We start from the raw sequence: 17,270 nt of genomic DNA on the forward strand, positions 1-17,270 counted from the left end.
TAGAACTTGAGTTTTTGAGAAATAGTCTTATCACTTATTACATGCTGTGTTTACAAAAGTACTTAAAATCAAGAACAGAGTTTCCCAAAGATTTTGGTTGGCTTTTCTCTTAATATTAGATTGTATTCTGTTCTCCCCAAACAATTTGAAATTAACAGTATGTATTAGATTGTATTCTGTTCTCCCCAAACAATTTGCAATTAACAATACCTTTAGCATCAATAGTTCAGATTTTGGTGATGCTTGAAAGTTTGGTGATGCTTGAAAGTTTGAAACAGAGTTCTTGTTGCTGAGCCAAGGATGGTGTTTTGCATGTCTCTGAGGTCTGTCACAAATCAATAATAAGCATATGTAAATTTTGAACACCTTTGAGAAATCCTTTATATATAAAAGGTATTTTCTGATATCTTCAGTCTCTAGTACCTAATGTATATTTAAATTATCCTAAGACTACAGAGTCCATTTTATTTATAAAAGCTAAAAATGTATGTGTGATTGAAGAAATACAAGTAAAGTATTTTTGTGTTTACTGAAGGAAGGAAAATTATCTCTTTAGCGATCTCAGAAGGAATACTCCTTCAGCTTATGGAACAACCTTGTAGTAGATTAGAAATAATCACAGGGGAAGCAAAAGAGTATACTTAAAAGAAACTTATAATTTTTTTAAAAAAACTAACAAGAGCTTTATAGTTACAGAATAAGAGGAATGCAAAAAAAAGAAAAGTTCAGACGGCCAGAAAGAGAAAATAATCCTAGTGTTTTATATCAAAAAAGGAGTCAGTCTGAAAAGAAAGGAAGAGTAGATGACCGTGGTTGGCATTTGTTTGAGTCTCATATTCTTTCTGCTTCAGGGAGAAAGTTCTACAGTGTGTTAGGTTTTAATTAGTCTAACTTAAGAAATACTTATCAAGTGCCTGTAATGCTGAAGGTAATATGAATGGAAATACAAGATTTATATATTTTTAATAGTAACAGCTACTGTTTATTGGGTGCCCACTTTGCGCTGGGCATTGTGCTAAGCTCTTCCTATTTAGGCAGAATGACAAGAAGACAATTATTATTATCCCCATTCAAAAATGTGGCAGCAAGAACCCTAAGAATTTAAGAAACTTGCCTCAGGTCTCAGAATTAGTGAAGGGAAACTGGAATTCAAACCCAGGTGTGTTGGACCGCAAAGCACATTCTCTTTCCATATTATATCACTGTGCTTTCTTGGCCTTTATGGTCTGATAGGAAGGAAAAGCAAGTATACATGTAATTAAGATACAGAAAAACAAGAGAGGTGAAAAAATGCTGTACGGATCACACTGGCAAGTAGCATATGCAGTTGTGAAAAATCAGGAAGAATTTGATGGAAGAAGAGACACATTTTGACAGGCTTGAAAGCTGGGTAGTATATCAACAGGCATGCTCAGAGAAGTTTGGCCATTCAATGGTGGGGGAAATAAGTAAGTAAAACCTTGAGTAGCAGGCCTTCTTAAGTAAAAATTTCTGTTTCCTCGAATTTGAGATGGGTAACTAATTGGTTTACACGTTTGTATAATTTGACCAGTTTGGGGGGTTTGGGTGTGTTCGGTTTTTGTATTTTTTTGTTTTTTTGTTTTTCAGACAGGATCTTGCTCTGTTACCCACGCTAGAATACAATGGTGTGATCATAGCTCACTGCAGCCTTGTTTCTCCTTTGCTAGCTTTACAATGTAAGGCAAGTAGAAAGGCTTCGTTATGAAGATTTGCCTGACATCTTCACACTTTCCTCACTCATGCGGTCCTCTCACCTCCTCAGCCTCCCAAGTAGTTAGGACTACAGGTGTGCACCATCATGCTTGGCTAATTTTTAATTATTTTGTAGAGACGGGGGTCTCACTACATTGCTCAGACTGGTCTTGAACTCCTGGCCTCAAGCAATCGTCCTGCCTCAGCCTCCTAAAGTGCTGGAATTACAGGCATGAGCCACTGAGCCTGGCATAATTTGACCAGTTTGTGAAAAGACTAGAGAATTGACTCCCAAACTTTTTGATCTAAGGTCTCCTTTACACTCTGAAAAATTAAGGCCCCTCAAAAGCTTTCTAAATTTTATATCTATTAATAGTTACGATATTCAAAATTAAAATGAAATTTTTTTAAATATTAATTCATTTTAAAATAATAAACCTATTACATATTAACATACATAACATTTTCAAAAAATTAATGAGTGTCATTGTTTTACATTTTGCAAATCTTTTTACTGTTTGGCTTAATTGAAGAAAGCTGGATTCTCATCTCTTTCTGTATTCTGTCAGTTGTGGTATATCACACATCATGTAACCTCTCAATTACTCCACTGTATACTCATGAGAGAATGAGAATGAAAAAGGCAAATAACATTTTAGTATTATTACAAAAACAGTTTTGATTTTATAGACCCCCTGAAATGGTCTTAAAGACCCCAGGGGTGCCCATACCACACTTTGAGAACCATTGCACTGGAAAAAGTGTTGGAGAACAGAGAGCAACCAGATTGATATTTATTGACTTGCTGGTTTCTGAAAAACTCAGAACATTGACTTGGATTTATACCTTAAATCCTGTAATCTCTGGCTTCTTCACATTTTTTATTCATTCATTCTGTCATTGAACAAACATTTGAAAGAGAGTAAGTGCCTGATCTCACTGTACTTTACTCTCGAAATACAAAGGAATAAGACAGATCCTGACTTTGAACTCATGGTACAGAAATGGAAATAAAAGTAGTATGATAGTATAGTACAAAAATAGAGCAGGGTGTTGTGGGAGCATAGATGAGAAGAAAGTGAAGATGTCAGGCAAATCTCCATAAGGAAGAATTTCTACTTAAGTTGTAGAGCTAGCAAAGGAGAAAGGACACAGCAGGAAAAAGCCATTCAAGAGGTTCAGCAACATTGCTTTTTATGAATGAAACTGTATTTCACTGTGGCTATGCAAATGAGAAGTGGCAAAAGATTAACTTGGAAAAGTAGCTAGAGTACAGATTGTGAAGCCATTCTACATAATTTGGACATTATCCTTTGTATTGGTGCTTCCTAGAGTTTACTATGGATAAAAAAATCACTTAGGGAGCTTAATAAAACATAGGATCCTTTATTCCAGATTCTGATTCTTTAGGTTTAGAGTGCAGTTCAAGAATTCCTTAATTCAGCAAATATTTATTGCATTCTAACTGAGTCCCAGTCAGAGTTTATGTACTGGGGATGCAGCATCATGCAAGATAAGACATTTGGGGGTATTTTCTTTTCTTTTTTTTTTTTTTTTTTGAGATGGAGTGTTGCTCTGTCACCCAGGCTCGAGTGCAGTGGCGCGATCTCGGCTCACTGCAAGCTCTGCCTCCCGGGTTCACGCCATTCTCCTGCCTCAGCCTCTTGAGTAGCTGGGACTACAGGCGCCCGCCACCACGCCCAGCTAACTTTTTTTTGTGTGTGTATTTTTAGTAGAGACGGGGTTTCACCATGTTAGCTAGGATGGTCTCGATCTCCTGACCTCATGATCCGCCTGCCTCGGCCTCCCAAAGTGCTGGGATTACAGGCATGAGCCACCAAGCCTGGCCCATTTAGGGGTATTTTCAAGGAGTGTTCTTAAAGGCTACATTTTTAATTGTCCCAAGTGATTCTGATGTAAGTGGAACAGGGAAACCACATTAAGAAACGATGGCAAGATGTTGAAGGATTCTAAAAACATGAGTGATATGATGAGATTTATGTTTTAGAAAATCACTTTGCATATATAAGATGGGTTAAACAGATGTGTGACCAGAGACTGAAGAGTTAGGGACCTATTGAACCAGTTCAAGAGCATTAATGTTTAGGGTCTAAGTGATGACAGTGATAAAGAAGTTGTAGATAATTGGCAAGATTTAGAAAATGTGTCTGAAATAGAATCAGAATACTGTAGTAGGATTTTGTGATCTGTTGGATTGGGAACAATAGGTTATTTTCAAACTTTTTTTGAAATTATTAACCTTGTGAAATAGTTGCATTGTAGGGATTTTCATCCAGAAAGAGAAGACTAAGAGATGGTTTTAAAACAACTGAATTGTGGAAAGACTAGAAGTCTTATTTTACTGGTAATGTTATTAATGGAAAACTCAAAGCATTTGACATTTATTTTTTAAGGTATTTAGTAAATATTTTCATTGTTAATACATAAAGTCATAGCTACAAAAGAAACATTAAAGCTCATATAATCCTAATCTTTCATTTTATGGATGAAGAAATTTAGACACAGAGGGAGGAAGGGACTTTCTCAAAAGTCACCTAACTGCTTGATATCAGAGCCGTCAATATCTCCTGTTTTCCAGGCTAGGCTGCCAGTCAAGTATATAGACAGTCATGAGCTCCATGTTTTAGCCAATGAATTACCTGTCCTCATTCTTATTTTTCTAAGGGAACAAATCTGACAAAATCAGAATTTATGAGCCTGATGAATTAGACCTTGTATAAGAACTTAGTTCAGTGCTAAACTCAAGAAAAATAATAGATTGTGTGATTTTAGCCTGATTTCCAAGTACCACAAAATGGGCGGCTTAAGCAACAGCAATTTATTATCTTACAATCCTGAAATTTAGAAGTCTAAGATCAGGATTGGTTCCTTCTGCAGGGTGTAAGGGAAGGATCTGTTCCAACCCTCTCACCATGGCTCATAGATAGCCGTCCCCTCTGTTTTTGCTTCGTCTTCCCTCTGCAATTGTCGACGTCCAAGTTTCCTTTTACAAGGACAAGTCTTATTGAGTTAGGACCCACCCTAATGACCTCATTTTAACTTGATTACCACTGTAAAGATTCTATTTCCAAATAAGGTCACATTCTGAGGTGTTGGGGCTCCCATGGCAATTCATTTTCTTTTTTAGTTTAGTTAGAATATCAAAGTGTGGCTAACTTAACTACTCTATGATGTTCACATTCTCATTTCACGTTCAGGAAAATTTCACACTCAGGAAAACTGACTTCCCCTCAGATATAGACCAAATGTACACACTTATATCATACTGCCTATGCTGAAATGTGTTAAATAACAGTTCCTTAAAAAAATCATCAGATTTGTTGAGACTCTGGTTAAAGCAGTGGACCTTCTCCCCAGAAAAACACACCAATCAAATTTACTATTATTAAAGAAAAAAATTCTTAGCTGTGCAAAAAGTGTCATCTTAGTGTTTGATTTTACAGTATAATTTGAGAAATAATCATTTTACATGTAACTTTCAGTAAGCTGTTGTGCAAATAAGATACAAACAATTCCTTCAGATCTATTATGTCAGAATTGCCTGTCATAGAGTAACTTTGTGAAATGTAAGTCAGTTTCCTTTGTTGGTATTGTAGCACTATCATCAGTTTCTTTAGAATGGAGTACAGGAAAGGTAGCCATGTAGCCACTTATATGAACTCTCATTTCTTCTTTAAGCTTGGTTATAGTACATTAATTTGCATATAAACATAGCAACAGCAATCATACTGTAGTTCTAGTTGTTTTTAGCACATACCCTTTTACTGAACTACTATTTTTAAGAATATGTAATATCTTATCAGTTCACCTATAGCACCTGTATTAGTGAAAATAATTCAGGATATGTATTTGTTTTGCAGTTCCTAGAGGGCTACCCACTTTCTACCTGTGACAGACCAAATCTAATTACTTAGGTCATGCACAATTCTTAGGTTATGTTTAGTAGATACTGGGGGTCACAGACAGTGGGAGGTAGGTTAATTCCTTACAACCTTACTCTCAGGTTATAATGAAACCAAGTTCTGGCACACTTAAAAACATCTACTGGCAAACAGAGATTAAAAGTAACACCACCTGTTCTGTAAGCTTATTGAAGTCCCAGTGTTCTGTCCTTGTTTCATGCTACCGCAGAACTGCTTATAAAAGATTTACCTGAAGAAAATGCAACAGTATTCTAGCTGTAGGATTTGGCTTGCTACCTGGTTAACTCAGTTGACTAAGAATCCTTTGAACTAGCGGCTAAGGATCCCAGGCAAAGGTGAAGGACTTGCTTGATTTGTATGTTCTAGTTCATATGAATATTACTAAAATGTTTTAGCTAGTCCAGTATCTTGAAAACCATTAATTTAATCTATGAAAATCCATTCCTGATAATCATTATGCTAATTAAAAATATTTGGTGCTGATCAGTGATAAAAGCTAGTTGAAGAGCTTAAGCCTTGGAATGTGGCTTTTGATCAAGTGTGGCTAACTAACCACTCTGGAATGTTCACATTCCCAGCTAGGAAAACTGACTGCCCCTCAGATATAGACTAAAATGTACACATTTAGTACACATATTTTCAGCATACTGCCTATGCTGAAATCTGTTAAATCACAGGCCACATGACACCACCTATATTCTTATCCTGTGGTGTTACAATTTAGGAGTTTCTGTACCCTCTTCCTTCTTTTTTTTCCAATTAAGTTACTAATTTTTAGATGAGAGAGTTGTATTTTCTCTCCTTATCTCAAAGAGATTTTTCTAACATGGATGGATAAATAGACTTCTGCCTAACTACCTTTCTTTCATTGTTCCTTTTAAAAATTGTATCTTATATTTTTAAAAAGTATTTTGTGTTCATTGAAGAAAATATAGAGGACAAAATAACCTGTTATTCCACCATTCAGCAATGATCATTGTTTATTATATTTTAGAAATTAAAACTCACCTATTTTTTGTATCTGTTTCCATTAAAAAAAGTAAAATTTCTGGGATCTTATTTTATCACCTAACAGTATAACGTGGGTATTTCCTTAAGTCATTATTTAGCAATGTGGTTTTTAATAGCTACGTAAGATTTCGTTGTATGGCTAGACTATCATTTATTTAAACAATTCTCCATTGCTGGACATGTAGAATATCTCTAGTCTACTAGTAAAGGCACTGCCAGACTTTTTAGATTTAATTCCTTTCCCTTCTTCAAACCTAGCCCTTATGTGCCCATCATTTCCTCTGTCATTGGCTGTAAAAATGCTGATTTCCTTTTCTTTGGGCCAGTCTTACAAAATTCTTTATTTAGGTTTTAAAAATGTAATTTTAGCTATCCACCAATATAAAACTTATAATTGCATAAAGTAGGTTAAAAATACTGTGTAGAATTTTTGGTACTCTAATGAATATAGTACTTTTTTAATGATTGTAGGAGTATATATTCTGGGGAAATATGGACAGAAGAAAATCAGAGAAATACAGGAAAGGGAGGCTGCAGAATACATTGCCCAAGCACGACGACAATATCATTTTGAAAGTAACCAGAGGACTTGCAATATGACAGGTAAGACAGAGAAATATTTATACATGTGTAAAGTTGTTTGACGGTTTGTATTAATTTGCATATCACCGGGATCAAATTTAGAGGAAAAGGCAAAGAAAGGATGGTAAATCTAGCAAGTGTTTGAATGATTGAACTGAATTACATCATTTTAATGTGAATTTTAAAAATCAGTTCATTCATTTTATTTATTCATTCAGCAAATACTTGTATCCAGGCCTGGGGAAGCAGGAAGTGAACAACAACAACAAAAAGCCCCTGACTTTTGGAGTTTATATTCTAGGGAGAGGAAAAGATGATAAACAACAAATAAGTAACTTTAGGCAGTGACGGCTGCCATATGGAACATAAAGCCATGTGAGGGCTGGAACGTTCTTTAAGACAGGGGATCAGTAGAGTCAGGTTTCTTTGAGGTAACATTTGAGCAGAAACCAAATGTTACAATGGAGGGAGCCATGTGAAATGCCTGAGGCGGGAATAAGCTTGGTACTCTCAGGACACATCAAAAAGTCCATGTAGCTGGAGCAGAATGAACAATGGCAGTGATAGGAAACAAGGCTGCAGAAGTAGGCTTGATCCCACTGGGCCTATTGGCCATAGGAAAGAGTCATTAAGTTTATTAAATTTACAGTAGGCAACTATAGACCTGTGAGTCGTCCACAATAGTATACACTCAGGCAATGTTAATTGATGGCAATAATTTAACCTCCAGAGCTAGAAACATAGTCCTGGGAGAATGCCATCACAAAATCAACCTGCCCATATTTGAAGAGAACAGTGTGTTCTAACTGGCATAACTGAAGAATTAGTTCTCAAATCCATGCAAAGCCTGTTTTTCTTTTTTATTATTTAAAGCTTACTCATTTCTCTAACATTCTTTCAAGAACAATTAATTTGGAAAGAATTTATAAAGGTACATTCTCCTTATTTAATTTTAAAAGTAGAAATTTTTTAGAGTTAAAGGCCTTTATTATTAGTTTACTTACCTCATTTTACTTGAGGCTGAGATTAAGAAGGGTAAGAGGCACATCCAAAATTACAACTGGAGTATGATTTTTAATATTTGAAGTAGTAATACTTAGAAAAATACCTTCATTCTGCAAAGCGAATAGTAATCATAAATGCTATACATAATGACAATTCTGAGAGTAAAATGAACATTATAAAAGCCACTTCATAAATGTTTTGTGAGGCCGTGATGAGATAATGCCTATAAAGTGCTTGATGTATGATAAATACTCGGTAAATGATAACTTTTTAAAAATTACAAAATTAGTTAAATTGATATTCAGCATTCAATGTATTGGCACTGCCTAGGACATTTTAATGAATTTTTAGAGAATGGTCCATTTCTGGTTATTATTTGAATTTTCAAAAAATAATAAAATGGGCCAGGCATGGTGGCTCACGCCTGTAATCCCAGCACTTTGGGAGGCCGAGGCTGGTGGATCACCTGAGGTTAGGAATTTGAGACCAGCCTGACCAACATGGAGAAACCCCATCTCCAATAAAAATACAAAATTAGCCAGGCGTGGTGTTGCATGCCTGTAATCCCAGCTACTTGGGAGGCTGAGGCAGGAGAATCACTTGAACCTGTTAGGTGGAGGTTGTGGTGAGCCAAGATCACACCATTGCACTCCAGCCTGGGCAACAAGAGTGAAACTCTGTCTCAAAAAAAAAAGGTAAAATGTAGCTGCTGGGGTCTTAAAATACATCTCAGTTTGACATGGACCCTTGTGTCAGTTTGGGTCCCCTGGGAAGCAGATGCTAGGATGGGATTAGATGTACAAGAGATCTACTAGTAGAAATGCCTGTAAAGAATAAAGGGGAAGGGAGGCAGAAGAAGGCAAGCGAAGCGTTTAGGCCACAGTGCAGGTCTGACACTTGTGAAGGGAAAAAGACAAGGAAGGAAGAAAGATTAGGCAAGAAGAGTCTCAGACTACAGCACAGTTCTAAGAAAGCATTGGGAGACCATGAAGTGTCTGCAAGCCAAAGTTTCTGGTAGAGGAGACCTGCAGAAATAGGCCTGCTTTACTGTGCCCATCCAAGCAGTGTCATTGTCTGGGAGCAGTGCAAACATGGTGATGGATCCAGAGGAGTGGCAGATGGGGTTGTCAATTATGTATGCTCCTCCAGCAAAAGATAGGGGTCACACATTTCCATGATGCAACCCTAAGATGAACAAATAGCTGACTATAGGCAATTAAAAGTAAAATATTTAATCTCTAAGAGCCAAAATATAGGTTCAATGAAACTTTCCAAATTAGCTTTCTGCACATTCTGCATTTTTTGTACAATTCATAACATGAGCATTGATAATGGTGTTACAAATAATATCAAATTTCTATTCCTTTGGATAAGATGTCATTGATATACTAGGAAAAAAAATGGGTGCTTTGGGGTAAATATAAGTAGTTTTTCCCTTACCCAAGAAGTTTTCCCTTTTAGAATGTGGTGTTCATAGCCAGGTGTGGTGGCTCACACCTGTAATCCCAGCACTTTGGGAGGCAAAGGTGGGAGGATTGCTAGAGCCCAGGAGTTCAAGACAAGCTTGGGCAACATAGTGAGACCTCATCTGTACAAAAAATTTAAAACATTAGCTGGTCATGGAGGCCCATGCCTCTAGTCCTAGCTACTCAGGAATCTGAGGCAGGAGGATCGCTTGAGCCCAGGAGGTCAAGGCTGCAGTGAGCCGTGATTGCACCGCTGCACTCCAGCCTGGGTGACAGTGTGAGATTCTGTCTCAAAAAAAAAAAGGAATGTGGGGGTCTTCATATTTTTTCATTTTGTTATCGTTACTTTTTTAGGGTTTACAGACTCATTTTACATTTTTATATGTGTATTTCTCCATTTCTTTTTTTCTCTAATCCCATGACAGATTCTTATTCTCCAGCATTTCTTATTCCACATGTAGAGCCATAAATAAACTCCTAAAAATCACATGAAGTTTTTTTCCCATAGATTGCTAGTCTCATTTCATCTTCACATTATTCCTGGGAGTAAGAAACAATAACAAACAACAGCCACTGACAAAACTAAAACTAAAACTCAGCAACTCTTAGTTTCTAACCCAGTGCACTTTTATTTATGTTATAATAAATGTTTATTGCTTTGTAGTATTACAAACAGTAAACATTTACGATAAACAGTAACAAATAATACCCACTGACAAAACTAAAACTCAGCAACTCTTAGTTCCTAACCCAGTATGCATTTGTCTAGGTTATAATAAATGTTCGTTACTTTGTAGTATTTAATAAATAAACTTCTTTAAAATTAGAATGAAAAATGAAGCAAAAAGTATAGCTGAATATAAAAATGTTTTTGATCATTGTCATTATATCAGAAGTAAACACTTATTGTAAAAAATTTGGAGAGTATGGAAAAGAAAAAAAGGAATTGTTAATAATCCATAGCTCAAAGACCACCACTGTTAAAATCTGAGAATAATTCTTTCTATTGTTTCTTCTGTGTGTACTTGTGTTGCTGTGATCATAATGTTTACATAATTTTATTAAATTACATAAGCAGATAAATGATTTGTTAGGATATAATCGTTTTATAATAATAATAATAATTTGAATCGTCTAGCCCTGACTTTCCCTTCTGACTCTTGCTAGTTGCTAGCCCTATCATATAGCCTAAAACAATGAGCATTTCTTAGTGAGGGCAGTCATATCACTTGTGACCTTTTTTACTTTTTTGTTTGTATTACAGTGCTGTCCATGCTTCCAACACTGAGAGAGGCCTTAATGCAGCAACTGAATTCCGAGAGCCTCACAGCTCTGCTAAAAAACAGGTAAATGCAAGTTACAGCATTTTCTGTTTAAGCACTGCACTTAAAGTTTATAGAATGAACTGATATACTTTTCAAAAATCTTTGTTATTTTTCTATCTAATCAAAGTTTATATAGGCTCAGTAAGAAAAATACTAATTATATCATTTAACCCACATTTAATTTTGTCTATGCTCTACTTTTGTGCATAAAGCTTTCAAGGCAATGATATTTGTATGTATTGTTTTTCATATAAATAGACCTTATAGCACTTTGAAATTGTTCACAAATTTAATTATGGAGTGCTTGTGAAATGTGTTCCTGAACCAGAGGCTGTGAAGCTAACAAAGTTACGTTAAATATTCTGCTTCTTTCTGAAAGAGCTTACGGTGTAATAAAGCATGTGAACATACATTTTAAATAAATAAGATATACAGAACTTATATTTTAAATTACTGGCCGGGCGCAATGGCTCACGCCTGTAATCCCAGCACTTTGGGAGGCCGAGGCGGGTGGATCACGAGGTCAGGAGATCGAGACCATCCTGGCTAACACGGTAAAACCCCGTCTCTACTGAAAATACAAAAAATTAGCCAGGCGTGGTGGCGGGCGCCTGTAATCTCAGCTACTCGGGAGGCTGAGGCAGGAGAATGGCGTGAACCCGGGAGGCGGAGCTTGCAGTGAGCCCAGATGGCACCACTGCACTCCAGCCTGGGGGACAGACCAAGAATCTGTCTCAAAAAAAAAAATTACTAACAAAATGAAATACAAACATAACATGAGCATGCAATACTAATAATTTACATTGTCATGGCAGTTTGCTGTTTCCAAAAGCACTTTCACATATGTAACCTTGTATATTGTGTGTAGCATGTGTTGGGGTATTGTAATTTGGTATGATGCTGTATTAGTTTGAGAAGACTTCCAGCAGGAAATGGCTTCCTATTTTAATGACAGTGATGGGAGGGTAGGCAGGGAAATGGTTTCACTAAATAAATGTTAATCATTGTGGCCTTCCTAAAATAATCACTTGCCTTTAATCACCCTTCAAATAGCCAGGGGAAAAGTAGTTCTATTTCTAAACTGTCTCACTGTGCTAGCCCTGGTGCTAGGTACCTTCCATATATGCTCCCACTTAATTTACACAATATCCCTGTGAGGCAGTTACTATTATTCATTTTGCAATAGGAATTGAGTGCTCAGACAGTCTACATAACAAGTGGTGAATTTTATTTAAAAACACTTACTATATTCAGAGAATACTTCCCAAAATAACAGTGGATTTGTGTACTCGAGATTTCTTTTATCTGATTAAAACAGAATGCTAGTGATGAGGGGTTTTCCATTTTAAATTTATTCATTCTTAGAGGTAGACAGACCTTCCTTCCTTCTTACAGATATAAGGTTTAGCTTATAAATTAGTTCATACAGTTTTATGAAGAAGAAACATATAAGCAGATTGCTTTTAATCAAATAAATAATTACCATTTATATGTACACAGGTAGGAATTGAAAAGAAGTAGATTTTAATTTCCTTACTTTTTGTCGTGATGAGAAGACAAGACAAATTAAATAAGTGAATAGCATTTTTATACAAGCAACATAATACAGATAAAATAATCGTGGTGGCATTCTTCCTTCTTGGTGAATCTGTTTCCTGCAAGGCCCTATGTTCCATGTGCTTTAGGGGATTTAATAGTTAAGATCAAGTCTCTTTAAGACCTTTTCATCCAAAGGAGGAAGTAGACTAAATAAATTATCGTAATTCCAGACATGTTTAGTGCAATGACAAAAAGTAAAAGGAAAATTTAGGAGTATCAAAAAAACCAAGGGATTAATTTTGATGGATTATCCTGGACAGCTTTAAAGAAAAGATGTGATTCTCTTTTTCTTAATCGGTACACAGAGAGGAGAATTTCTTAAATTCTGGAGAATTTAAGATGGGCCACAGTTCTCCTCATTCACAGTTTCTTCTTTAGATATCTCAATGTTACTTTTTCTTGGCTTTCTTTTGATTTGAAATAGCTGTTTGTAATTTGGTGGGGGGAGAAGGGTAATATCCATTTGAAAAATATTTGCATAAATAAGGGCTTGATCCCTTACAAAGTGTGATTAAATAAGGCCTCCAATCTTATGACTGCTTTTATATTAATTTTATATGAGACTCTGGTCTCATATAAGCCTGTTGAGCAAGTTTTTTTTTCTTTAAACTATTTGTGATAATAACTAAGATAATAACTAATGAGAAATAAGTAGATGATTTGATAGTCTTATTTTGCCAACTTCATAATAGCAAATAAACAGTTATCACTGTTTTTGATATTTGGCACTCTTCTTGAAGACTAATAATGGCAATGAAGTTTCAATTGCAAAAACAAAAAAATCTTAAACATCCTCCATCATAAGAGAAGTAGAACACTTTGAAAGGATTCATTTAATTCTCTCTTTTTTTTTTATTTCTCCATGAAGGTATTTTAGTGACATTAAAGAGTCTGGTTGTATTTAACTTGCAGTTGATTTCCATCAGACAAATCATTTGAAAGGAATATTTGCATTGAAGGTACTTTTCTCTGTTCTACATAGATTTGGAATCTTTTATGTAGATTTTGGAGTTTTAAAAAAAATAGCATCAGTATTTAAAAATCTACTTTTAAGGTCTAATAATGTTGAATGTAAACATGAAGAAATGTCCTGGGTAACTATAACTGTCTTCTCCCACCAAAATCATCCCAAATAAAATACAGTTTTTTGTTCGTTTAGTTTTGGTTTTTTTTTTAGATAGAGTCTTACTCTGTCACCCAAGCTGGAGTACAGTGGCACAATCATGGCTCACTACTAAGCACTTTCTATATTGAAATTTTCAGAACCACTGTTTTCTTATCTTTTTTCATTTAGAATTTTTATAAGAAGTACTTAGAAATTTTTCTGAGGAAGCATTCAAAAAGAGATATGAGTCACTTATGATACATTAAATACCTCACCTTTGAATTGTGGTTGATTCCCAGTTTAATCCGAATACATAGGACATTCTGCCATGAGTCTTGAACACTAGATTAGATTAAGGTTGCAGCAGTGTCTTGTATGAGTTACTCAACACATTTTCTGAATCTGTGCCATCTAGGAAAGAGGTAACTGAAACTTTAGAGTCTCCTCATTGGCAAAGAAAGACAAGAAGCTAGTAGTATCCTTAAAATTGTAATAGTAACTCAATTTCTTGTTGGAATGCAAATTTATGTCTGAAAGTAATAATAAAGAATATGGACTTGTATTTTCTATATCTGTGGTTTTTTTTATTTCATGTTTTCTAGTAATTTATTTTTATTGTATTTAACAAAAGTGCTGCTCTGTGACAGATTGGAAAGGAAAAGGAAAAAAAAACTGATCCTTCCACTAGTGATTTGAAAAGCACTAAACTACCTCCACATAGTACATCCATACAATGGTGTACTATACTTTGGTTAGAAGAGAAAAGTGGCTACCATCTGTATACAATAGTCCCATCCACCTTATCCATGGTTTCACTTTCCAAGGTTTCAGTTAGCCATGACAACCATGGTCTAAAAATATTAAATGGAAAATTCCAGAAATAAACAATTCCTAAGCTTCCAGTTGTGTGCCATTGTGAATAACATGATGAAATCTCCCTTTGTCCAGCGGATCCATACTGTAGATGCTATCTACCTGTTAGTCACTTAGTAGCCATCTTGGCCATCAGATTGGATGTTGAGGTATTGCAGTGCTTTGTGTTTAAGGAACCTTTATTTTACTTAATAATGGCCCAAAAGTGCCAGAGTAATGATGCTGGCATATTACGGTTGTGCTATTTTATTGTGAGTTATTGTTGTTAATTTTTTACACTGCCTAGTTTATAAATTAAACTTTATCATAGGTACATATGTATAGGATAAAACATAGTATATGTAGGGGTTGGTACTATCTTCAGTTTCAGGCATCTACTGAGGGTCTTCAAATGTATCCCCCCAAGGATAAGAAGGGACTACTGTAGTACTGTGGAATGATTTCCACAAGATATATTGCTATATTTTTTAAAAGGTAAAGAAAAATGTGTATAATATTTTTCACTTATCTAAGGGGGCAGATATAAATGTATATATACCTATTTGCTTATATAAAGCAAAACAATGGAAAGTTTAAGCATTTTTTAAGTTGTCACCTATGAAGAAGGGAGAAAATGAAGGGGGATAGGAACAGACTTTTTTGAATATACCATATTATATAAATTTGATTTGGGAACCATATAAATATTTAATATTATAAAACTATAGTGTTTAAAAAATAATGTCCAAAAATATATAGTACCATAAATCAAATTAATCTAAATATGATTCTAGTTGGTAGTATAACTGCAAAGACAGAAACTGTGCTAAATTACTTTGAAACAGAAATTTCACTGTATATCCTTAGTAGGATATATACTCTTCACACACAAAGAATTGGAAAAACAGAAACCTTAAACTCTTTTACACTGAGACTGTTGTGTATAGAGTGAGGGATGAAGCAAATTAGTAATTTTGTTGGTTTCACCTATTTTTTATGTGGACAAAAAGAAACACAGATGTAAGATCAATGAGATTAAGTTAAAAACCTTTTGACTAATTTTCTAAATTTTGACTAATTTAGAAATATCAGTATGAATTAATGATGTATATTACCTTTTTGATTATATGCACATATAAATAAATAAATAAATAAATAAACATTTATTAGCTTAGTTCACTGAAAAAATCTTAGAAATAGTGACCTACCCAGTAGCAATGAACATTCTTCATCAAAGGTTTTGGTCTCTACCATTTCCTGCTATGAGAAAACAGGACCCAGTGAAATTGGTGATATCAAGTCTGCAGCAAGAATTAAATGAAATGAACCCAGAATAAGTTTTCATGTCAGAAACTGTAGATACTATAAAAGACTACTAAAAGATCATACAAATCAAAAGGATTCAGGAGGCAATGTGAATAGTCTTCCAGAAGTGAAAGATGGGCAATTTGAACATCGACAGAGATAATAACTACAGTGGATTGATACACATGAAATATATGTGTAAATTCATGTGTTTATGATTGTAAAACAAAAAAACACTTCATATTTACCTTTGAAGGATTATAGGACCTACTTCATTATTTCTAAAACAGCAAGTTAGGGAAAAGAAAGAAATATTTCCTCTGTGTTTCCTATATGATTTTGTAGTGTATCTATACATAACACTCAAGGAGAAAAAGATTGTAAGAATATATACCAGTGAAAGTGATTGTTATTGATTACTGGAATTTAAATTTTTTTTTACTGTATTTTGTGGGCTTGCTTTTCTGCAGTTATGCTGTGTTGCTTTTAATTTTTTAAAAAAATATAGATCTGTAAAATTCAGAGTTTTCTATTAGATTATCTAGATTATTATTTTCATATTTTTTTATTTTGTTCTTTAGGCCTTCAAACAAGCTAGAAATATGGGAGGATCTGAAGATAATAAGTAAGCCTGCATATTCTGTGTGACAGCACATCCTTAAAATATTTATAAAGGGAAATGTTTGCATTCTATTGGGATGACTCTTTTTTACCTGCCTTTTAGAATTGTTGTTAGTAGTAAATAATATAGTACGGGTAAAGCAAGTAGATCAATGTCTGGTCATAGAAAGCATTCAGTAAATGTTAGTGGTAATGCTATTGTTATTATGATGATGATGGTAGGTAAAATTGTCCTAGACTACATATGCCTTTATTAGGTACTGATATCTCTAATGTACTTTAAAGGAAGTTTTTATTCCAATCCAGATCATAGATTTACTTTGATATTGTATTGTAAACTTTTGTTAGTATAAAAAATTGAAACAAAAAGCTAAACTAGGGCCTACATATCTGCTTGTCTCAGAACTGTTATCCTGTTTTCCCATCCATTCAGCTAATCCTTGTCAACAGAATGATGCTTAAGCCTTGCCTATTTGTTTTTTGTTGTTGTTGTTGTTGTTTTCATTTTTATTATACTTTAAGTTCTAGGGTACATGTGCACAACCTGCAGGTTTGTTACATATGTATACATGTGCCATGTTGGTGTGCTGTACCCATTAACTTGTCATTTACATTAGTTATATCTCCTAATGCTATCCCTCCCCTCTTCCCCCACCCCACGACAGGCCCTGGTGTCGACAGGCCCCAGTGTGTGATGTTCCCCACCCTGTGTTCAAGTGTTCTCATTGTTCAATTCCCACCT

At 34.9% G+C, this 17,270-nt stretch overlaps 1 protein-coding gene across 2 annotated transcripts in view; it reads left to right on the top strand.

The window, feature by feature from the left end:
* PEX3 (peroxisomal biogenesis factor 3) overlaps positions 1–17,270 on the top strand; it is a 39,573-nt gene that overhangs the window by 1,290 nt on the left and 21,013 nt on the right. For both annotated transcript variants that reach the window (XM_054490419.2, XM_054490420.2), the window contains exons 2-4: positions 7,140–7,271; positions 10,986–11,067; positions 16,489–16,532. In XM_054490419.2, the coding sequence (XP_054346394.1) occupies positions 7,140–7,271; positions 10,986–11,067; positions 16,489–16,532 (258 nt within the window). The remainder of the gene's footprint in view (positions 1–7,139; positions 7,272–10,985; positions 11,068–16,488; positions 16,533–17,270) is intronic.

This window comes from Pongo pygmaeus, chromosome 5 (genome assembly GCF_028885625.2).
Source record: "Pongo pygmaeus isolate AG05252 chromosome 5, NHGRI_mPonPyg2-v2.0_pri, whole genome shotgun sequence".
Lineage (NCBI taxonomy): Eukaryota > Metazoa > Chordata > Mammalia > Primates > Hominidae > Pongo > Pongo pygmaeus.